General features: G+C 39.2%; 2 protein-coding genes across 2 annotated transcripts in view; both read right to left on the bottom strand.

Moving 5' to 3' along the window:
- Nucleotides 1-18857, bottom strand: part of LOC126380778 (sensory neuron membrane protein 2) — a 31626-nt gene extending 12769 nt beyond the window's left edge. The window contains exons 1-6 of the mRNA XM_050030378.1: nt 18679-18857; nt 18192-18349; nt 17164-17305; nt 13432-13692; nt 11463-11695; nt 5377-5558 (exon numbers count right to left, since the gene is read on the bottom strand). Of these exons, the coding sequence (XP_049886335.1) occupies nt 5377-5558; nt 11463-11695; nt 13432-13692; nt 17164-17305; nt 18192-18349; nt 18679-18795 (1093 nt within the window). The 5' untranslated portion in view covers nt 18796-18857. The remainder of the gene's footprint in view (nt 1-5376; nt 5559-11462; nt 11696-13431; nt 13693-17163; nt 17306-18191; nt 18350-18678) is intronic.
- Nucleotides 10-1952, bottom strand: LOC126380777 (mucin-5AC-like). Its single transcript, XM_050030377.1, has one exon. The coding sequence runs from the start codon at nt 1834-1836 to the stop codon at nt 133-135; it is 1704 nt and encodes a 567-aa protein (XP_049886334.1). The 5' UTR covers nt 1837-1952; the 3' UTR covers nt 10-132.
- Nucleotides 18858-21949: the final 3092 nt, after the last annotated feature.

The following is a 21949-nucleotide window of genomic DNA, read 5'->3' as shown; positions in this document are numbered from 1 at the left end:
ATTTACAAATATAATTATAGACATGATTTATTGGCATACGAATAAATAATTAATTTACAATCACAACAATATAAACTTATACAAAACTATCACAACTTTGTTCACAATACGTTTTATCCGCTCTTGACCTCATTATTCAGAAGTAGAAATTTGTCTTCGGAAATGATTACGTGAGGCTCCTCCGGTCGGTGTTTTAGCGTCCCCTGTGTTCGCTGTGGGAGCAGCAGTGGTTCCGCCGGAAAATATACTCAATTTATAAGGACTGTTTATTGTATGGACGCTGAATGGTAGCAATTTCGGTCGTCTTGTAGGTTTCAAATAAAGATCGAATATGGACAGAGTTGTTTTCTTTTCTTGATCGATGAAGTCATAAATTCTTTCCGCTTTTGTAGTCATTTGCGGAAAAGGTTTTGGCGTCGTGAAAGATTTAAATGTATGTATAGGTCTCGCTGTAGTTGATGTCAGGATGCCGAAGGAGAGAGGTCGTTGAGTTGTAAAATATCCTGTCGAAACTCTGTATTTAGACGTTGTAAATGGAGGCAGAGTGCTGAAGGTAGTAGTACTAGGGGCTGACGTCGTAGTTTTCACCTTACTTTTAAGCTGATTCGTCTCGATTCTTCTGAAGGGAGTTTCCGGTAATGCTAAGCCACGGGCCTTTAAGGTAGTTACTTGGAGAGGAGCTAAAGTGTAATATGAACGCTTCGTTGTACTAAAAATGGGAGGTGTTGTGGATCTAAAGGTGGCGGGCGTTGTAGAACTAACAGTTGGGGTCGTAAATGAGGCACGTGTCGTTTTAAATATGGCTGGAGTTGTTAATGTCACAGTTGCAGGTGTCGTGGATTTAAATGTAGGACGTGGTGTCGATCTGCTTGTTGTAAACGTTTGTAAAGGCTGAGGGGTGGTGGACTGCGAGTAACTGCGCGTTGTTGGCTTGGAAGTTGCAGGCGATGTTGCAAATGTAAACCTGGTTGTCGGTTTAGACGTCGTCGTGGGGTAACTGCTGCGTGTTGTCGCCTCGACCGTTGCAGGTGTAGTGAATATAAATCGCGTTGTTGGTCTATTTGTCACAGGTACTGGAGGTTTATAAGTTGTCATAGTTGTAGCAGGCGATGTGATCACCGAAGCAGGAGTACTAAAGCTCGTACCAAACACAGGCAGTCTCAGCTCATCTATATTATCGAATTTATAATTCACCCAATCTCTTTTTGTTGGGATCGAGTTATATCGCTGCCTATCTCGCAATAATGAGCTTATCGCCAAATACGGCGGTTTTAATTCATCTATTTTAGGATTTTGTGTAAATGAGAAGTTTGTATTGCTAAAAGCACGAGCACTGGGTTTATCTTCGGATTTCAAAGTAGTATTCTTGACGTAATTATCACATTCAGCTAGATATTTCTTGGTGGTGTGTTTGCAGTAGAGCGGGTACACGACCCACGCCAGGAAGCCGTCGCCCTGCAGGCGGGTGTGCTCCTCGTAGATCTGCAACGCGCACTCCACGTCGTCCGCGATGTCATCGTCGCGGAAGGCGTCACAGGGCACTCCGCACGCCTTGCCGGGTCCGCACCAGAACAGCTCGCTGATCTGCAGCAGGCCGTGGTCGCCGCTGACGGGGTTGTGCGCGGCCGTGTCGAGCCGCGACTCGTGGTACGCAATGCACACCCACGTGGGTATGTGTTCCCGTGCGACGCCCAGCCGCTGCAGCTCGTGCGCGAGCTCGCAGCGCTCGTAAATGCGCGCGCTCGCGACCGCCAGCAGCGCGCACGTCCACCACGCGACGCCGGTCATCGCAACATGCGTTTGCGCGTGCGACGCACGACTCGTCTTTTTAACCATCTCCCGCCTCGTGCCGCAGCCAGAACTGTGTCACGCCCGTATTTTTTACGGTAATCTTTTATTCATAATTGAGGTGCCAGACATTTTAGAGCACCCATAATAAGAGTTTTCCAGATTCAGGGGCACTAGTTGTACCTATAGACTGGGACGCGGAACAGTCGACGAAGGATGGCAGTTCCGGCGGCTCACCTTGGCCTGACGTCATCCTCTCAACAGAGGTGAGCAACTGCGCACCCATCGTTCCGTTATTTCCTATTTATTTTCCCTTTTCGTCTCGCAAAATAAGTAAGTGCAGTTAACCTGCCGGCACTTTTTGAGGACACGCGTATTAATCATAATATTAATTTTATTTAAAAAAGTTTTATGCTATAGGTTACATAACGTTAAACTAATTCAAAAATTAATGGCGTACGACATTGATATAACATTTGTTAAAAAAAATAGGCAATTTTTAGGGCAACATAAACGTCGGGGATTAGTGGCTATCGTAATAAAACTTACATGGAATCTATTGACGACGTGTACATAACATATGCTCATGACTGTACCCCAATTGGGATAGTCAGAGGTACACCCACCGCCAGAAGAACTACTCTCGCTTCACCGAGCTTTCTGTTAGACCAACGTGACGTCTTGTAAAACGTAGGTTATTATCAAGTAGTAATTATAAGTAGTGTTGGCGTCAGATCTGGCAACCCCCGTTGCCTAGGTATTGTTTTATTTGGCGCTTAGCAACGGGGGTGAAAGTTTTTTTACATTATTATAATTTTGTGATCTTTTACTCTTTATTATACATTAATACTGAGTTGGTCATCTTTCATTTCGCTCGCTAATAAGTAGTATAATTGAGTTTGAAGAAAGTTGGGCCTAGGATAATAAAAATAAGTGTAAGTAAGAAAGAGTTTTGTATACTTTATTGTATTGTATTGCAAGTTATTGTTTTTGCTCTATGCTTAAGGAATTCTATTTTGAATGACGTGAAACGGTTAGTGTAAATATCAGCTGTTGGTCGGGTCAGAGGTGAATCGCGAGATTCGAGGCCTCCTCCCAATGTTGTCTAATCAAACTGACAATCGCATGCCCATCACTCACGTTAAACACGTTATAAGCGATACCCACTTACTACACACAACGCACTACCGTTTTCATGTTTGTATTCTTAGTCATAATCTAAAATACACTCACGTTATATCGAGGAGCTCGGTGGCACAGCGGTAAACGCGCTCGGTCTGCGATTGTTGAAGTTAAGCAACTTTCGCATAGGCCGGTCACAGGATGGGTGACCACAAAAAAAAAGTTTTCATTTCGAGCTCCTCCGTGCTTCGAAAGGCACGTTAATTCGTTGGTCCCGGTTGCATTAGCAGTGGTTAATAACCATCAATCCGCACTGGGCCCGCGTGATGGTTTAAGGCCCGATCTCCCTATCCATCCATAGGGAAGGCCCGTGCCCCAGCAGTGGGGACGTTTATGGGCTGATGATGATGATGATGACGTTATATCCATATAGCGCACGATACGACTACGTTGCAATAACCGGATCATTATACATAGTTTTATATTCGCCGACAAGACAAATGTTTAAATTAATATCTTATTTACATGAAATCACTATTTTATTAAAGATCAAGTTACGTGACCAAAAAGACGTTAGTTCCGCAAACATTGTCAATAATAAGGAATCATTCGGTTGTATGAGATGGGGTCAAGTAAGTTATGATGATTAATTAAGTAACGCTTCTTATAACAATAAAAAATGTTTACCTACTTGATAAGTACTAAAATAACGTTAAGTACTTAGTTTAGATTATCTATTTTGAAAGGTATACTATTCATATGTACATGTGTATAAAAAACTCATGTAATATATATGCCACTTTTGGTACGAAGGCTTGAAATATACGTGATGAACCTTAAGGTGGTCAGGTTCCCCATGTAAAGGTAATACAATTCCTTGCATCATATTCCCGGGAAGAAATCATAGCTAAGAATTAACAGCTAAGAATTCGTAGGGTCACGGGTTCGAAACCGGGCAGCGAGTGGTTTAGAAGCCATTGTATTCAATCTTGAGTTTGATTTTATGTTTGAATCATAGATAATTGTTATTACGTAGTGTCACCAAAAATATCAAATCATTCTGATGAGGAAAATTAAAAATGGAGTTGACATTTGGGCGATTCTTACACGATAAAGGGACGCGGCAGGTGGGAGCGGTGAAGCGGATTTGAAAGCGGTATACCTAGGTAACGCGCGGCGCGGCGATAGATCGCGAGGAGTGGATATCTGTTATTCGCGCTACACCCTGACAGGGGATAATAGGAATTAAAAGAAGATATCGCGCGGTGAGACTTGTCCGCGTGTGTGGTTTTTGATAAGTACTTCTTCTATCGTGTAGATTGTGAGGTGGATTACCAACTCCATCAACTCTGGTGTCAGGGTTATTACTGAGCCGCCATAGGCCCCTGACATGACTGATAACGACTACGTACTTACATCAGTAAGTAATAACCGAGGCCAATGGCTTAACGTGCCTTCCGGAGCACAGATCATCTTACTTTTGGTCAATCAGGTGATAAGACTGTATGCCCTAACCAAACTAAGGATCACAAAGTGATTTTTGTGATTTGTCCCCACCGGGATTCGAATCCGGGACCTGCGGATTGTGAGCACAACGCTCAACCAATGGACCACGTAGGCCGTAAGTAGATAAGTACTATAGATACATGATTTCAGATTATTTATACACATACACGGAGGCCGTAGTTGCAAAAGGACCTATATCGGACAATCAAGGATAATGAATAACAAAGCTCGAGATTTGACCGATAAACTGTTCAAAGACCCGGTGCTTGTATGGTAGATAAAATACGTGATTTGACTGCAAGTGGTTAATAAGTATTTAATGTAGGTATTACATTAGCAAGTAGTATTTTTTCACCTAGCGGTACACATCCTTAGAAATAGTTATGAAGTAAAATAAAAGAATTATTAAGAAAGAGATAGCGACAAAATGATGATTTCTGAAGTAAGGTAGAAAATCAAGAAAATGGTACAAAATGGGTCATATCTCCTAAACCGTAAATAATCGCTGAACATTCATTGGGGTTCTGGTAACTAATGAGCCCCTCTATCTAATTTTTCATTTTGAACGTGAACTTCTGGGCCACTCTGTATATATATATATATATATATATAAGTACATTTACAGCATGTGTACTCGACTCGATACGCCTTATACGACACGATTCAATTATAACAAACATTATAGAAGGAAAAATTGAAGGGAAGAGAGGAAGGGGTAGACCTAGGAACACATTTATGAAACAAATAAAAGAGAAGGTGCACGTGTCGTATCAGAAGGTGAAGGTATTGGCGGGAAGAAGAGAGGAATGGCGATTACTCCACCGACAAGAGCGCAGTACTTAATTAAATAAAGAGACTCGGCCCGAGTTGAGCGTTTTGGTATTTTAAGTTGACTATAAAGGTCGCCGCAACTAAAGACGAAATGGAGGAAGATTTGAGTTAACATGTTAGGTGCCTTACCAACACAAGTGTACATCTCCATAGCCCCGCGGAGCAGGCACCCGTTATCACGGTTGATGCCCCGAGTGTGGTTGATGCAGAAGCAACCCTCGTCGTTGGAAAGGAACCACTCGTTGGCCGAGTACCGCACCACTGGGATGCCTTCGAACTCCAGGTCATGCTGGTAACGAAGTTCCACGGACCTATGGATGATAAAAATATTATAGTAAAATAAATATTTCCTACGATAACCGTCTGAAATTCAATTTATAATTATAATGTTCTTTTTACATTGGATTGGGGGTATCATATAACGAAACATTTTAACAAAAGGTGTGAAACTATAATTTTTTACTACATTTTATATACAACTTTGAGGGATTATTGAGACCATGATTCTGAGATGATATCAATAATCATGGTCTGAATCATCCCCCTCAGTATTCGTTACGATGTCACTAACACCATGTAAACATAACATAATCATCATCATCATTGGCCATTACTACGTATATCTATTGTAGAGACTGTTTGTCTATCTGTTGTTGAAAGGTGGTCACTTTTGCCACGTGTGTTGTCGGCTTGCTTCTCAGATGGAGAACGCCGCTTGCTTCGATCCTGACTTGCACTAATGAGTTGTTAAATCTTAACTCTCTTTATTTAAGAGCTGCTTCCCGCCAAATCCTTCACCTCCTGATAAGATACGACCTTCTCTTTTATTTGTTTCATAAATGTTCTCCTAAGTCTACCCCTTACCCCTCTCTTTCCTTAATTTTTTCCTTCTATGATGTTTTTTATAAACGAATCGTGTCGTATCAGGTGGCCAATTATATTTCCTCTCCGGTTCTTGATAATCTTTATTATGGTTCTTTTTTCTTCTACTCTTTCCAGCACTTTTTCATTTAACATCATTTCAGTCCAGCTCTACGTATATATACCTACTCTCCATTCTTCGCCAACACCACATTTTAAACGCTTCCAACCTCTCTTTGTCTCTCTGTGTGTTAAATCTTACGTGTGAAAATTCACCTATCACGTCGGTCTAACGGAAAGCTCGGTGAGGTGAAGAGTACTTAGTTCAACATGCGATGAATGTGCCTCTGACTACGCTTAGGGAACAGAGTCCTGAGCTTATGTCAAGGAGTATATGAAAGAACGTTAAGCCATTGGTTCTGCTACTATTTAGTTATTTAATTAAGTAAGTATACATATAGTTGTCATGAGTCATGTAAGAATCCTTTGGCGGAACAGAAAAAAAATGACACCAAGGTCGTTAGGGTCGGTCATCGACTTTACGAACCACACGAAAAGAACTTTTTAAAATGGGAATTTGACTTTATGGTAATTAATCACGACCTCGATATAAATCACTTTAATTTATGTGTAATGTGCGACAAAAACGTATATTTACCTATTTGTGATCAAGTAGCTTTATTTGCTGTTAAGAGGAGTTAGGTTTTTGACTTCGGAAATAGATATAAACCTCGTGAGTACCTTTCTAAGGCGATTTTCGTTAGTATAACCTCGCAAACGATACAAAATACAATCACACAATCCAGGTAAAAAAATGTAGTCTACTTTGGAAGTTTTGTTGAAGAACATCATGATTCTTCGAAAATACGCTTGTACCTACGCGGTTTTACTTCTTCATCTATCGTGTGGGTTATGTGCATTACCAACCCCATTAACCCTGAGATTTTCACTACAAAACGATGATTAGGTAATTACATTGATCTGTGTATAGAGTAGTATTGGTCTGCGTATAGATTTAAAAAAATATTCGGAACTATACGCACTTACTTTTATGCATATATACGTATACGTTCAGGTACTCATGTTATTTAAATATACCGTTATGCGACATGGTTTAAAATGCAAAGAGATCCTGTACATTGCATATCAAAAGTTATTATGATTGTCACAAATAAATAACGGTACGTTCCGCTTCTTGTAAGAATGTAATTAATTTAAATTTGAATGGAATAACATTATTTTTAATCAAATCAGAGCACATGACAGATACAGATAGCTATGGCGTCTTTGAACCCGTAGATAATCGGTCCTGTATCCTGTTAAGGTGCTCCCTCACCGCACTATCTTAAAAAACCAAAACTGTATTACGTATGAGTGAGAGATATTCCAAGCTACGATCTCCAAAAAAAGATATAGAGGGCGCTGTTCAGATTCAACATGATTAATACCTATTTTGTCATTGCTCGGGGTAAGTACATAATTATTAAAAAATATAATCTAATGGTAAATACATATTATATATAAATAATTGTCGCTTCATATTTGGATCAGATACGTTACATATAAGTAAGTACCTACGAAGTATTATTCCTTATTCTATGGTATACTTAAGTAAAATTATGTTGCTACCTACGAGTATATTGCTTCTCTTTATCTTGATCAGAATAGAGTGAAAGATGTGTTGTGCCTGTGTGTAATAACAAGGGTCATAATTAATTTAAACCACAAAAACAAAGATTAAAGATGCATTCGTCTGTTATCCATCAAATTAGAAGGTTAAACGAAGGCAAATCTGTACAGTGCCATATATACAGGGTGTTAGTGACATCGTAACGAATACTAAGGGGGGTGAGTCATACTTTGATTCTGAGTTAATATCGAGTGGAATTTTTCGTCGCAAATTTTTTTTTAGTTTATTTTAAATTATTTTCAGTTCCATACTTTTTCGACGGAAAATTTCGCTTGATATCAACTCAGAATCATGGTCTGAATCATCCCTCAAAGTTTTCGTTACGATATCAATAACACCCTGTATATTTTTGGGGAACGTAGCCTGGAAAGTCCCTCATTGCCATAGCATTATAAATTGTTATTGTCAGTGACATATGAGCCTATAAAAAATATTGTTAAGTATTCAGCAATTCAGTGTTGTGGCTTTATACGATAGCGCGCGATCTGTAAAACTACATTACAGGCAAATGTTACAAATCCGAGCATTACAGCAAGACAACCGCTAACTAAACAGAATGTAGGGCATTTGACTGGGTCAGTAAAATATAATAAAGTATTTAAATACAAACCCAAAAGAAAACTTTTCTTTCGTAAAACGTATCTCATTTGACCAGGTTGTCAAGCCTATTGTAACGTAATGCTTAGTGCGTTTTCTATTCTACTTGACTCTGGCAGTAATGGTTGTCTACTATACGACAACCGGTTGCCATAAACCATAAATTTGAAGTTGAAAATTGTATAGTAAATGTTACATTTCAGGCAAATGGTCCCGGTGAGGGAGAACCTTTACACGCGCGTGCGGAGTTTTTTCTGCTATTGGTATTCCTGGCCTAAGACTTATCTACTTTGCATGCTCGGTACATAATCCCAAGGTCTACAAATGCGACATGTTCACAGAAGATAATAGCAATTACTTAGTAAACGTAAGGACGTCTTGTAGCGTCTTTTATTACATTTGCAATATTTGCAAACTTGTTTCCAGGTAGGTACAGGTGTCAAAACATCCACCAGTCATCATTAAGTCACCATCTTTGCAATGTTTACTAAGTATAGGTAGGTGTGCCTACCTATCTACTATTACGTATTCTTTACTAAAGCGCAGCGCAATATTTACTTAAATACTAATGACTTTACTCACCTGCATAGTATGCTTACCCATGGTATAAGAAAACTAGGTATGCTCAAAAGTGACAGCTAACATTTCAAGGTTAGCCCAGCTGACGTCATCCCACCCTGTGTTGCCATTTTGTAAAAAATAAATTACTCACGACCAATGCTTTAATATTTACTTTTCAAGGAAATTTTGAACTTTTAGTAAAAGATTTACTTAAGTTTCAATGATTTTTATGTATGTGGTAAGTAATAGTAATTTAACACATACCATATCATCATAAACTGCCTATATACGTCCCACTGCTGGGCACAGGCCTCCCCTCAATCAACTGGAGGGGGTATGGAGCATACTCCACCACGCTGCTCCACTGCGGGTTGGTGGAGAATTTAACACATTACTCAGTAATTCACTTAATTTTCAAAAATAAAATTTACGTCCTTGGAATGTTGGAGATACCAATATAAAGGTAACACTTACGTCGTCAAAGGGCTAGCAATGGGAGCTTGTCATAGGATTGAGCATACTTACCTGATCTTCTTATACCATGCTCATCTACACATAAGCCTCTGCCTTCGCCTTTAAGGGTGAAGTTTATGTACGTAATTTTAGACACTTTATCATTTATTTGATACAGCCATTAATATATTTTAGTAGGTAGTTTGCGGCTCGTAAACGTGCCGATACATATTGGCAAAATAAAAAACTTGTTTTACTAATGAGTGTCGAACGAAAAGATAACACGGGAATATGGATAGCATGTTGAGAGAGAAAAAGATAGTTTAAAAAAAAAAACTTTGTTTCAATTGTCACTGGCTTATTTGAACTTTATAAAACAATTCGCAGTTGGGCAATAACAGCGTAATAAGAAAATGACAGGTATAACTTAAAATAAAATTACATGGTATCATCTCCGTAGCGTTATCCATTCACAGGGTCTGCTTACCTAACCTGAAGATTTGACAAATCCCGTTTTTTACAGAAGCAACTGCCTCTCTGACCTTCCAACCCGCGAAGGGAAAACCAGCCAATACAGGTTAGGACACATACCTCCGAAACGAATTTCTCGGGTATGTGGGTTTTATCACGATGTTTTCCTTCACCGCTGATAATGATAATCATTTATGATCCATACATGAATTCGAAAAACGATTTCCTTGTGCTGGATTCGAACCTGTGAACCCAGAGTGAGAGGCAAGCGTGAGGAATAAGCGTAACAGTATAAATAATAAAATGGTAGCTGTTTGGCGCTGGACAGGACACATGATGAGGTCTAGAATAAAAAAGTGGACTAAAGATATCACAGAATGGTACCCCAGAGATTGTAAAATAGGAAAGGGAAACCAAACGAAAGGTGGGAAGACGATCTACCACAAGGTTGGAGAAGGTGTAACACAATAAGGAGGAGGCCTATGTCGTAGGACAGCCCGACAAATAAATAAACATAGATAATTAAGTAAAACTATAATTAAAACACCAAAAACCCACACACCAAAACACCAAACCACCAAATATCCAGCTTACGACATCGTATCAACAGTGGCTGCAAGTTGTCTTTGATTACTTGTTGCTCTGCCCACCCCATTAGGGATTACGGGCGTGAGTTTATGTACTAAAAGGGATATGAGACTCCCTAAGGGACTCCCTATTTTAAACGCGGTAAGAACCCGTTATTATATGTTTTAATTATGATAATAACCGCGTAAACTTAAAACAATGGTGCTAATTCCTGTAAATACCATCTAATTTTATTTTAAGTTATATCTGTCATTTTCTTATCCGCCGAAAAGGAAAGGGACGGGTAATCGACAAGCATAAAATTTATGGAACACACGTCAATTTTAAGCACAAATCTAAACCAACCGTCTAAAAATTTTACGTCAGTCAATAACCCGACACATTAATTTACTCATTCTTCCTAAAATTAAGAGCTGTGAATCATCCGTCCCTTTCCTTTTCGACGGATATGAAAATGACGGATATAACTTAAAATAAAATTAGGCGGTGTCTGCAGGAATCGGGGCCAATGTATAAGTAAAACTATGTAATAATGTCAGTGATTAAAGACTATTTTTATTTATTTTATTTAGCTGTTTATCAATATAGATATACCTTAAGATAAGGCCTCTACCTGCATACTTCAGTCGGCATTGTATCGGACCCCTATTGGACACTTATCGTCATATACATCTACATAAAATGTGATAGATAGTACTACATTATCACATTAGTACTAAGCTCGTACTGTTTTTGTGTGATAGCGCAATCAGCCAGTATTGAGAGCCGTGGGAGCTAAGTTGGTAGAACGCTTGCCTCTCACTTTGAGGTCCTGGTTGGAATCCCAGCACAGGCCTAAACCGATGAAAGTATGTCTGTTTTCGAATTCATGTTTGGATCATAAATTATTATCACGTGCTCAGCGGTGAAGGAAAACTACATGAGTTTATGTGGGTTTCTAATTCACAAGAAATGAAACTTAAGTTGTGACCTAAGTTAAGTACTTAAGGCTTACCTGCAAATATCAGTGTTCAAGGCATACAAGGACTGCTTTTTGTCGACGAAGGGTCCGAAGATGTTGGAGTCAGTGCCGTTAATCATGTTGCACACACTGCTCCCGCGACTCTCCTCTCCGTCTCTCCAGTACAGCAGGTGGGGCAAGTTGTTGAACGAGAGAACTCGTCCCATGTCTCTTGGTTCTCCCAACCCTCGGTACACCACGAATTCTGAGCCCGGAGTTGCATTCCTCTGTTGCCAAATAATTAAATAAATTATCGTGAAATTTTTCTCCCGTTTTAATGCTTGCGGAAGAAGAGAATGTGGTATGTCAGGATTGTGCCTATTAGGTACCTAAGCGGAAACAGGTGTGTTCTTGTGTATCGTGAGAACCGATTTAAAAAATAAGCAACATTTACGGTACCTATACCTTTCCTTAGCTGCGGAAGGTTCGTAGAAGTTTTATGAATTTTATTAAAGCAATCGAAAAAAAATGTTTCTTTCGTGAAAAAAATAAATCTTTGAATGAACTTTAAGTACCTTTATATGTATGTGGGAGGAAGCGGGAAAGTAAAGACTGAAGTCTTCACAATCCACTAGATTATCTTAAAATGATTTTACATAGCGCAGAATAGAATTTAAAACCTTTGGCCCCGATTCCTGCAGACACCTCCAAATTTTATTTTAAGTTATACACCTGTCATTTTCTTATCCGCCGAAAAGTAAAGGGACGAATGATTGTCAACAAGTTAAATTTAAAACGAATGAATAATCCGAGCGAATAAAATAGGCGAGATCGCTGTTATTGTAATCCGTTTGACGTGCTGTCTACTTAACTCTGTCGGATTATTATCTGATATAAAATTTTTGACGGTTGTTTTAGATTTTTGTTTAAAATTGACGTCTATTCCATAAATTTTATGCCTGTCAATCGACAGGCAAAGTCCCTTTCTTTTCCAACGGATAAGAAAATTACAGGTATAACTTAAAATTAGATGGCGTCTGCAGGAATTAGCACCATTATTCGTATTAGAAGCCCTCCATTCCTCTTCAGTCCCTTTCTTTTTTCATACCTCTCACTCTTCCACTCTGTTCCATTGGTTCCACAGAATTACTTCTTCACCATTCGCTCATATATTTTCTCTTTCACACACGCATCTTGCATCTCTGTCTTTTATACCTGTTTCTCTCTTACTCGTTCATCTTATATATGTAGGTAAAAGAACCTACACTTTCATACATCACACATGTAACGTATTTTTTACATGTTAATCATCAAAGTGTTTGAATTTTTTTGTTGATAAGTCTTGAATAGTGTTGATCAGATAAATGAAATTGGCGATTTACATACAATGATGAAGATGTCTGTATGAAGAGTTAATTGGAGATAAGAATGTTATCTTTTCAAGGTAGGCTAGGCTAACCTAACCTATTATGTGCAATGCAAAAAAATAGATGAACTATCTATCTGGGCGATGGACTGATAAGGGATCTCCCATTCAACGCGTGAGGCGCGTAAGGGGGTCGGATTCAGAAAAAATAGCAGAATGTGGGGGGTTTCGTTTAGGTTGTACTTACTGACAGACATCACGTACGTTCACTACTGAACGCATAATTTCAAAACCAAAATTTTGACTATAAATAGCGTGTGACCAACTTCCTAAGCCAAAAATTCTACTTTCAGCCGGTAGGTACCTGATTTAAAAGTAATAATTTGAAAATTTTAAAATACTGTACCAAAAATATACGTGTGATTTTTATGGGTGTGGGGGGGGGGAAATCACCACGTATCATCAGGGGGGGGGGGGGGTTAAATACAAAGCTGTTAAAAAACCTCGTGATATAATGGACGGCCTCTAACTAGTCACTGTACGGGTCATCGTATGAATTTTGAAAAGTATATCAAACCTAGATAGGGGCTGATTTTTGTTTAGCCCTGCTTTCCCCATATGGATTTTAGATGTGAGTTTATGTAAACATTTACTTACGTAGCCGACCAGAGAGAAGATTAAGGATCCATCTTCTAGTTCAGCGATGTTCTGCGCGTCTTGGCTGAGGGATCTGATCTGTGAACACGCTACAGCCGCCACAATTCCCGGGTTGTTACATATCTGTATCCCGTCGAACAACAGGTCCCTTGCCCGCACAGTCACAATGGGGCTGTTCAAACTCCCAAATATCCCATTCATGCCCATATTTATAACGGACATCAAACCTGGGAAGGTACTTTCCGCCTCCTGCAGTATTGCCTGAAAGGATAACATGCTTCTTCATGTTTTTTGCTGTAGTCTTTTTTGTAATTATTTCTTTTTATTTTGGTGCAATAAAGTGTATTTGTATTGTATTGTATGCTTTTCTGCGATCTTTTTGAATGCGATTTTTTTGACGTGATTTATTGTAGATTTGCCGCAGATGGCATTAACTACTTGGCCGGATAAATGGGGAGCGGTGAGGGCTCTCACCCTGTACAAAATTTAAGACAATAGGCCTGAGGGCGTCGTCTGAAAGGAATAATATTTGAGAGAAAAGTGGGTCGATAGCGATAAGCGCTGAATGAGGGAAATCGTCGACCACTCCGGCGGGGTCGGTATCGGAGTTCTGAAGTGTTTGGTGTCTCTCTATGGCTAGAGAGGATAACATGCAAAGCCTGAAAGGACAAGTAAATAAGCTTAATGAACTCAGAGTATAAAATTAAACTGAGACTTGTCTGTTCGTTTCGGGCCCTACTCGTCGGCTTCCTCATTGGCCTTATACATCTGTTTCAGACGATTTATGACGTCATTGCCTCGAAGAAATGCACTTTCTTTCATGGCTGTGCAAACCAATCCTAGAGCGGCAAACTCTACCGCACACTCTGTAGGAGAAGTCTCCAACTGATGGATTGTTGTCGGTTTGATGGCGTTTCATTCTCCTCGTCACTCGTCGGCCAAATCAAAAATAAATCCGCGATAGCCCTGTTCTTAGAACGCGTGACTTGCATTGTAGTGTCATGGGCTCGAATCCCGGGTCGGGTCTAAATCAATGAATTCGACTTTATGAGTTTGAGTTTATGTTTAGATCATAGATTGATGTCGCGCGGTTTCCTGGATTTGTGCCCGGTTATTGGCAATAGGCTCGCTCCCTATTACGTGGGCCTTAAACATAGCTGGCGCGGAGTAGGACAATATTCTCCACACATCTGCCTACCCCGTTGATGATATAGGCGCGATGATAGTTACAAGTTATGCATTAAGCTTTAGTGAAAATTACCAACATGTTAAATGGCTGAATCGTAATATGGCCAGGGTCACAATATAAGGCCAACTTACAGATTAAAGGTGTCTAGTTGAAATAGTTGTTCACCTATCAGAGATAATCCGTGTTCTAATTCATTTATCAATCGTCGTGTCAAATTTAATTATGAAATAATTTTATCGTAATGTATTGAGTTGACGTTGCAATTAAATGATAAACATATTATTTTCCATGATTAGGCAAGTTGCTTCGAAATCCTTTAATGAAACGAGTGTTATAAAATTACGTAGGTAGGTAGGTTGTTGTAGGTAAGCTATGCTGGCCATGTAAACAGTAGGCACCTCACAGTGTTACGCAAATAATATTATCAGCAGATGTGATTGTCAGTTTGATATTTATATTATAGTACTACTTATATGTGAATACGATACCTAGAAATACTAAATACAAATTTTAAAAGCCGGGTGAGAGCCCGTAGCGCCCCATTTGTCCGGCCAAGTACATAAATGCTATATGCGGCAAAACAATAAGTCACGCCAAAAAAAACTTAAAAGTACCATAGCAGATCTGCCTACTTATTTACACCGCAGGTTTTTTGTTAGTGGTTAGTATTGGCTTTAAGCGCTCAGCAAGCCCCACCAGAAGCGACTGGGTCCATCCCTGACAAATCAAGTTAAAGATATTTTCTTACTGAAGTAACATAAAGCCAAGAATACCCAAATCAAACTCCTTGTTCCACTGGGTACTATACTAGAGCATTTAATTTACTGTGCCAAGCATATGAATACAGAAACATAAAAAATAATAGAAAAAAAAATACAGGTTGCTAGTGACATCGTAACGAATACTGAGGGGGATGATTCAGACCATGATTCTGAGTTGATATCAAGTGGAATTTCCTGTCGGAAAATTCATGAAAATGTATTTTTAATTCCATACTTTTGCGACGAAAAATTCCACTTGATATCAACCCAGATTCATGGTCTCAATGATCCCTTAAAGTTTTCGTTACGATGTAACTAACAACTGTATGTGTTACAACTAGGTTACTACCTACTTAATGACATATTTTTACTATCTACAAATAAGTTTAACCGTTTCTCTGTGTTTAGTTAGTCTAATTGTCTTATCCTGTTCTGTGTTACCTTCAGATTCTATGACTATTATAGGTGCGGTCTCAAGTAAGACGTAACGCTCTAGTACCATGTACCATTAACTTATTTGACTAATTGAATCCAACGTCTCACTAAACGCCAAATATATTAATGCGACTGGCTTCTAAGTGCTCACGCTATAAGCCGCCTAAGTAGCGTAGTTAAACATAGATGCGACTTAGCTTGGCGCCTAATCCCCAGGAATGGATAAATGGTTTGAATAGTTAAACGGTATGCGTATTGCATGCAATGCCTTAGTTTACCGACATTCAGGGTAGGTATCGATTTTGACAAACATTACATACTTATAACTTATTTTTTTTGACAAACATAGAGGATGTTAGTGACATCGTAGCGAATTCTGAGGAGGATGATTCAGCTCACGATTCTGAGTTAATATCAAGTGGAATTTTCCGTCGGAAAATTCTCATGAATTTTTGTGTTTTTTTTTTAATTATTTTCAATTCAATCTTAAATTTTCGGACAAATGCTCACAAAGTATTTTCGACAATATCCCCATCGGGAATCGAACCCGGATTTCCAGATCGTGAGCTCATTCTCTAACCACTAGACCACGGAGGTTGTTAATGGTAGGTAAATAAGATTTCGTAAAAGTTTAGTGAGTCAAATGCACGCGCTGTTGCAATGTCATTCGCAAATCAAGAAATACAAATATTCGCAAAATTATCACAATGTTCTACAAAACGAAGACTAAAAGAAAAACTAGGTCTAAGATATAGTCCGCGTCAAGAAATAAGTCCCGCGGCCGCGGCACTACTGCCACAGATTCTGCATAGAATTATTGTCTTGTTAATTAGTTCCATTAAAATCCATCAACTTTTTCCATGGCGCGGGTTATTTTTAAAAATAGTTTAACTTTAGACTTGGTTTTGTAATAAGCCCCACGATTTATGTTTAAATGATATAACCAAGTAAGCTCAGCTAATGCTTGCCGCACACGCAGCGAGCAGTACAGACAAAGACAGTAAACAGTAAAGATATTTCCTTTCCTCATTGTGCATAAAGTTAATAAGTAAGTACTCTGTTAAAGGGGGGCTTATTATACCCTGTTTTATTACACCTGTCCGACAGGCTAGATGCGTCAAGGTCACGGTGGTTGCCATGGTTACTCCCCACCAACTCCCGTTTCCTTCCCGATCAGATCGTGTAGTCTAATAGCAAATCGGCGGGTCGTTACCATGGAAGCCACGATCTCGAGCGAGTTGGTGGGGAGTAACCATGGTAACCACCCGTGACCTTGAGGTGTAATAAGCCCCACGATTTGAATGAAACAGCAGGACAAAACAAAGAAGGAAGTATTGAATGGCTTACATGGTAGGCTACGTTGACTATGGTGACCATATCGTCGTCCCTGTTGGGATGGGACGCGACGTCATCGAACTCGAAGTGATAAAGCAGTCGGTAGGTGAGCTCGTCTTCTTCTACGTTTTCAATGACTCTTTGCACTCGTAACCTGTGGGAAATATGGTAGTGAGAATTCATTTTTACCATTTGCTATGGATAAAGAATGAGTCAACATTTTATAGTGCTTAAAAAGCTGGGTCAAATGTCAAAAATGATTTGGCGAAAGATCTTGTCCTGGCAATAGTACCTACCTACTGTGTATACTTATTAGTTTAATACATGCTACTACTTTATTGAATCCCTCAGCGTTCCCAATGAGTCCGGCCAAGTAGTTAATGCCATTTGCGGCAAAATACAATATTGTTTAATAATCTGAGGAGATGGGCCTCCTTTTATAAATAAAAGTCCGAACTATGATGGGTAACTTCTTTGTTCATCAATATACACGGGTAGGACAGAATACACAACACAATCCAGTAATTTATATAAAAATCTCAGAGCGAGTTAAAAGTGCACCTGTCGCCTAGCAAGCCTTTCACCCAACTTTCACCCAAGAGAGAGAGGTGAGGGAGGTGCGGGGGCGAGCGGTGTGACATCTGGCCAAGCGTGAGTCGAATTTACTTGGCACTGGCTACAACATCATTCAGCCTTGTCATACGCCACAAATCCATTCAATTTCTGCGTAATTTTATAATCGATTAAAAAAGCGAGATATTTTTTTAAATACAATGTTACTTACCTATACGAGCAATAATTAAAAATGTACTTAGGTACTTACCTATAAACGTGTGAGGTGACTAGACTAAAATGGCCATGCCTTTGCAGTGACATCTCTTCGCCGAGTTCCCTACTAATACTTGACCTGACTTTCACAAGTTTCACACTATTCAATGAAAGTTTTCTTTCTTACGTTTTAGACTGATTTTGAAGGTTTATTTTATGTAATTAAGGTCTTTATGAGCGAAGCAAGCATGTTTGATAGTTTTAAATCTTGCCTGTAAATGAAAGGTCCGACTTCGTTCATAACGGGGACAGCTCCATTCAGCACCTGTTCAGCATTGGTGATGTTCCACACACGGACTGTGAAGTTCAGGGGGAATGGCACCCGCTCAAACCTCTCCAGTTGGATCGTGTCATCTATTAAAACGACGTTCTGAAAATATTACACGAATGTATAGGGTTTAACAAGCGAGTTATAGCGCAGGACATGACAGGGCTATTAGATAAAGTAACTAGGTACTTATGTTCCTTTTTTGCCTCAATTATTTTATCGTATTAGTTCGATTAAATGGACCTCTGGCAAAATAAAACACCCATGTATCTACCAGTCGAGCTCCGTGATCGTACCGCGGACAAAAAAGGATTATGTATCGATGTACCTAATATGCTAGATTGACGTGTTTTTAAACTTATTGAAATTCTGGAATGTAGGTACCGTGACTTGCTTAAATTATCATCGCTGGTGGTAAATTGAGTACTTACGGCCACGATAAGGTTATCAATAACTCCGGGGAGTACTGCATACCCTACGACTCCAATAATGACGGCTAGGACGGCACTCAGCACTGTGGTGGTCAGTCCACACGCAAACCCACACATGTTTTATAAAATGTATTTATTATTTTATCACTAATACTACAATGGTCAGCCTCGACGGCCGAGAGCCCTGTGATTGCACCTGTATCTTAGTAAATGTTTTTGCCTGATAATAGCGATATAAGTTTAATTAGACCCCGAATCAGTGGATTAGCAGCGTGTGATAAGAATGGTATTTTCATTTCATCCTATAGATAATATCGAGGAGTTGATCTAAATTGACTCAATTACATGATGCAACGGCAGCCGGCTAAGAGAAGGTCCATATAGGATCATGACCGTAACTGTATGAGACCCGTCCCCCCTTCCAACAGATACTTTATACGTGTAAGTGTTTTCATTAGTATTATCAGTATGTACTTACTTCAGTAAGAAATTAGTTTTTATATATGGAATCTGTCGGTTGAAACAATGATTTACGAGTACCAGGAAGAACCCAAAATCATTCTTGAAACCCCGAAATTCGACTAAACCCCGCGTATTTCGAGAAAGTCGCCATAGAACAAAAATATCAACCTGTTAAGACGCTTCGAATGAGGTATGTCGATCTGTTGGTGAAGGGGAATGTTTTGACTCATTGTCCTTTATAGTTATCACGACGTCTATGTATTACTGTTTTCTATTTATTTGTGCACACATTGCAGTTTTACATATATCCTCTGGCGAAGGATGTCTGGAAGCAATCGGTCTTAGCGATAAGGCTGCCGCCCACCTCAGTATAGGCTTTTTTTGTATGTCTTGTGAATTGCACATACAATAAAGCGTTTTATTGGTTATAAAACTCTGATTGGCATTATCGCTGTTGCAACCTTCGCGTCCCTATACCTCGCTACCGAATGGTCGCGGCTAAGCCGCGGCTGTCGCGATAACGGCCCGTGTAATTATACTAATTACAATTGCCACGAGCACGACCTGCTATTATCATTCTATATTACCAGTAAAACAGGGTTTTAACACAAATATTTTATAAAAATCAATACATTTAATTGCACGGGATCCAAACCTAAACGGAAGACATTGCAGATAAACAACCGCATATCTACTATAAATAAAAAATAAATACTTCTGTGTCCTTTCAAAGTATTGGATGATGGCCTGACGACTTACCTCCGCACAATATTTAGGTAAGGCTTTGTATCAAAAGTGAGCGAAAGTTGCTTTTTGTTTACTTCCTTGCAGCTCTGGCCACCCCATTAATATTTATTAATATTTCATATTTATATTTCACTTTCTCAATAGTTCTATGGAACACGATAACAAGACTCCTTAGTGATTTGATTATCAACTGGCCACTTGAAATAATTTACTTTTTTATACATCGGTGATAAAATACTTTGTGATTCTTCTTCAATATTCTGACCCTGAGAATCTTCTATAACATCACTTAGATATTGCCTTTTCAGCAGTTTAGATAATATTATGTACATAGAACTATTTGGAAAATTTTATTCCCAATTTAAATGAATGAATCAGGATGGAGATGCTTGTATATAGTTCTATGGAAAAGAATAAGAAAATATTGTCCAATTTTGTCCTAGTGACGTCAGTTCTCTAGAACAAATGGGAACTACTCGTAATACTTACAAAAAAAAGAACTAAGTAATTTTAGTTAAATGTAAATTTTATTTAGAACTTAGTTTGACCTGTTACAGAGCGTCATTTTATTTTGCATCTTTATTCTTGACGCCAACTAGAATTCGAGGAGCACACTGTACTGTCTGCATACCGTAGCTCTTCATATATTCTATCTATCCTAGTTAGATAGCCGTGTATAACTTCACGCCAAACAAAGTCACCAGGCTCACCAGGCCCATTGGGCGACAGAGCAGACATTACAGGCGGACAATTGAACTGCTTTTTTGTCATCATATTTACTTCAGTAGTTCGTTTGCTATGAAGCTTCTCACACATAAAACATTCAAACTTTTCCATAATTGTGCTCAAATTATTCTGATACGGTCTCAGTTTGATTTCGCTGATAAGTTTTTGATTTGAGATTTGTCGTAAAGTTTTATGAGTAAGATACTCTTCGTACGCAGAATCGTTTTGCAGAAGGTAATGCAGGTGTTGACTAAGCAACTCCGGCGTGGGATAGTCCTCCAGCAGTATGGCTGACTTGTTGTTCGGCAGCCAGTCCCTAATCAGCGGCGAACCGAAGTAGATCGGCACCACACCCACTTGTAAAGCGCGCCACAACTTCTCAGATGCATAGTCATCACACACTGCATTTTCTATAGCTATGAAAAACTTGTATCTTCCTATAAATTCTAGCAGATCGGGGTCATACAGGTATTTGTATGACCTATATATATATAAATCGTGCAATCTAGGATTGGTGTAAATTTTGTTGATTGGTAGGTTTTTATTGTGTAAGGAGCTCCCATAAGAGTCTATTTTAATATATTGCATTAGTTTTTTTACAAACGCGTCTCTGTTAGTTGAAGTCCACGTATCTGATTGTAGGTACATGACGGGTGCAATTTTTGAAAGATGAACGTTTTTTTTCTGCGTGTTGCTAAAGTACTGTGTGCTGGTTAGTAAGTCTAGCCCTAGCATCGCCATCAGAGGAAAGGGCACGTCACTGTGTCTACTGTAAGTGGCGGAAAAGTTAAACAAGTTTAAGGCTTTCTCATGCATGAAGATAAAATTATTTATAGGCGTTTCATCTTGTAGCAATCCCCATAATACATTAGAATCACGCGGCAGAGGAAACTGATTTAAAGAGGGCGCATAGAACAGGAATGCTTTAGTATCATCTGGTTGTGATTGTCGCTGGTACACATCGCACTTATATAGCTGATGTTGTGTGAAACAATTTATTTCTTTGTTGGACACTCGAATGTCTCCAAATTCAGGGGTGTACCAAACAATGGCCGGTCTTTTTTTTTTCTGGATCAGGTCATATCTGGGTAAAAGATCCGAATAATCAGTATTAGTAAGCCAAATCGAGAACACGTAGAAAAAACTGGCGGCTAATACTATGTACACCAACACACCCGCGGCGGCCTTAAAATGTTTAGATATATTTTTAATTCTTTGCGACGACTTCTTGTGACTATTGGGTATCCATGTGCAAGGTTCTTGAATATTGTGAAGTTGACACTCTGGGAAGCTGAAATATAATATTCCAATGATGAAAAATTGTGAGACCACAACT

This window comes from Pectinophora gossypiella, chromosome Z, assembly GCF_024362695.1.
Source record: "Pectinophora gossypiella chromosome Z, ilPecGoss1.1, whole genome shotgun sequence".
Lineage (NCBI taxonomy): Eukaryota > Metazoa > Arthropoda > Insecta > Lepidoptera > Gelechiidae > Pectinophora > Pectinophora gossypiella.
Note: the sequence above shows the minus strand (reverse complement) of the source record. Positions and strands in the feature narration are given on the sequence as shown.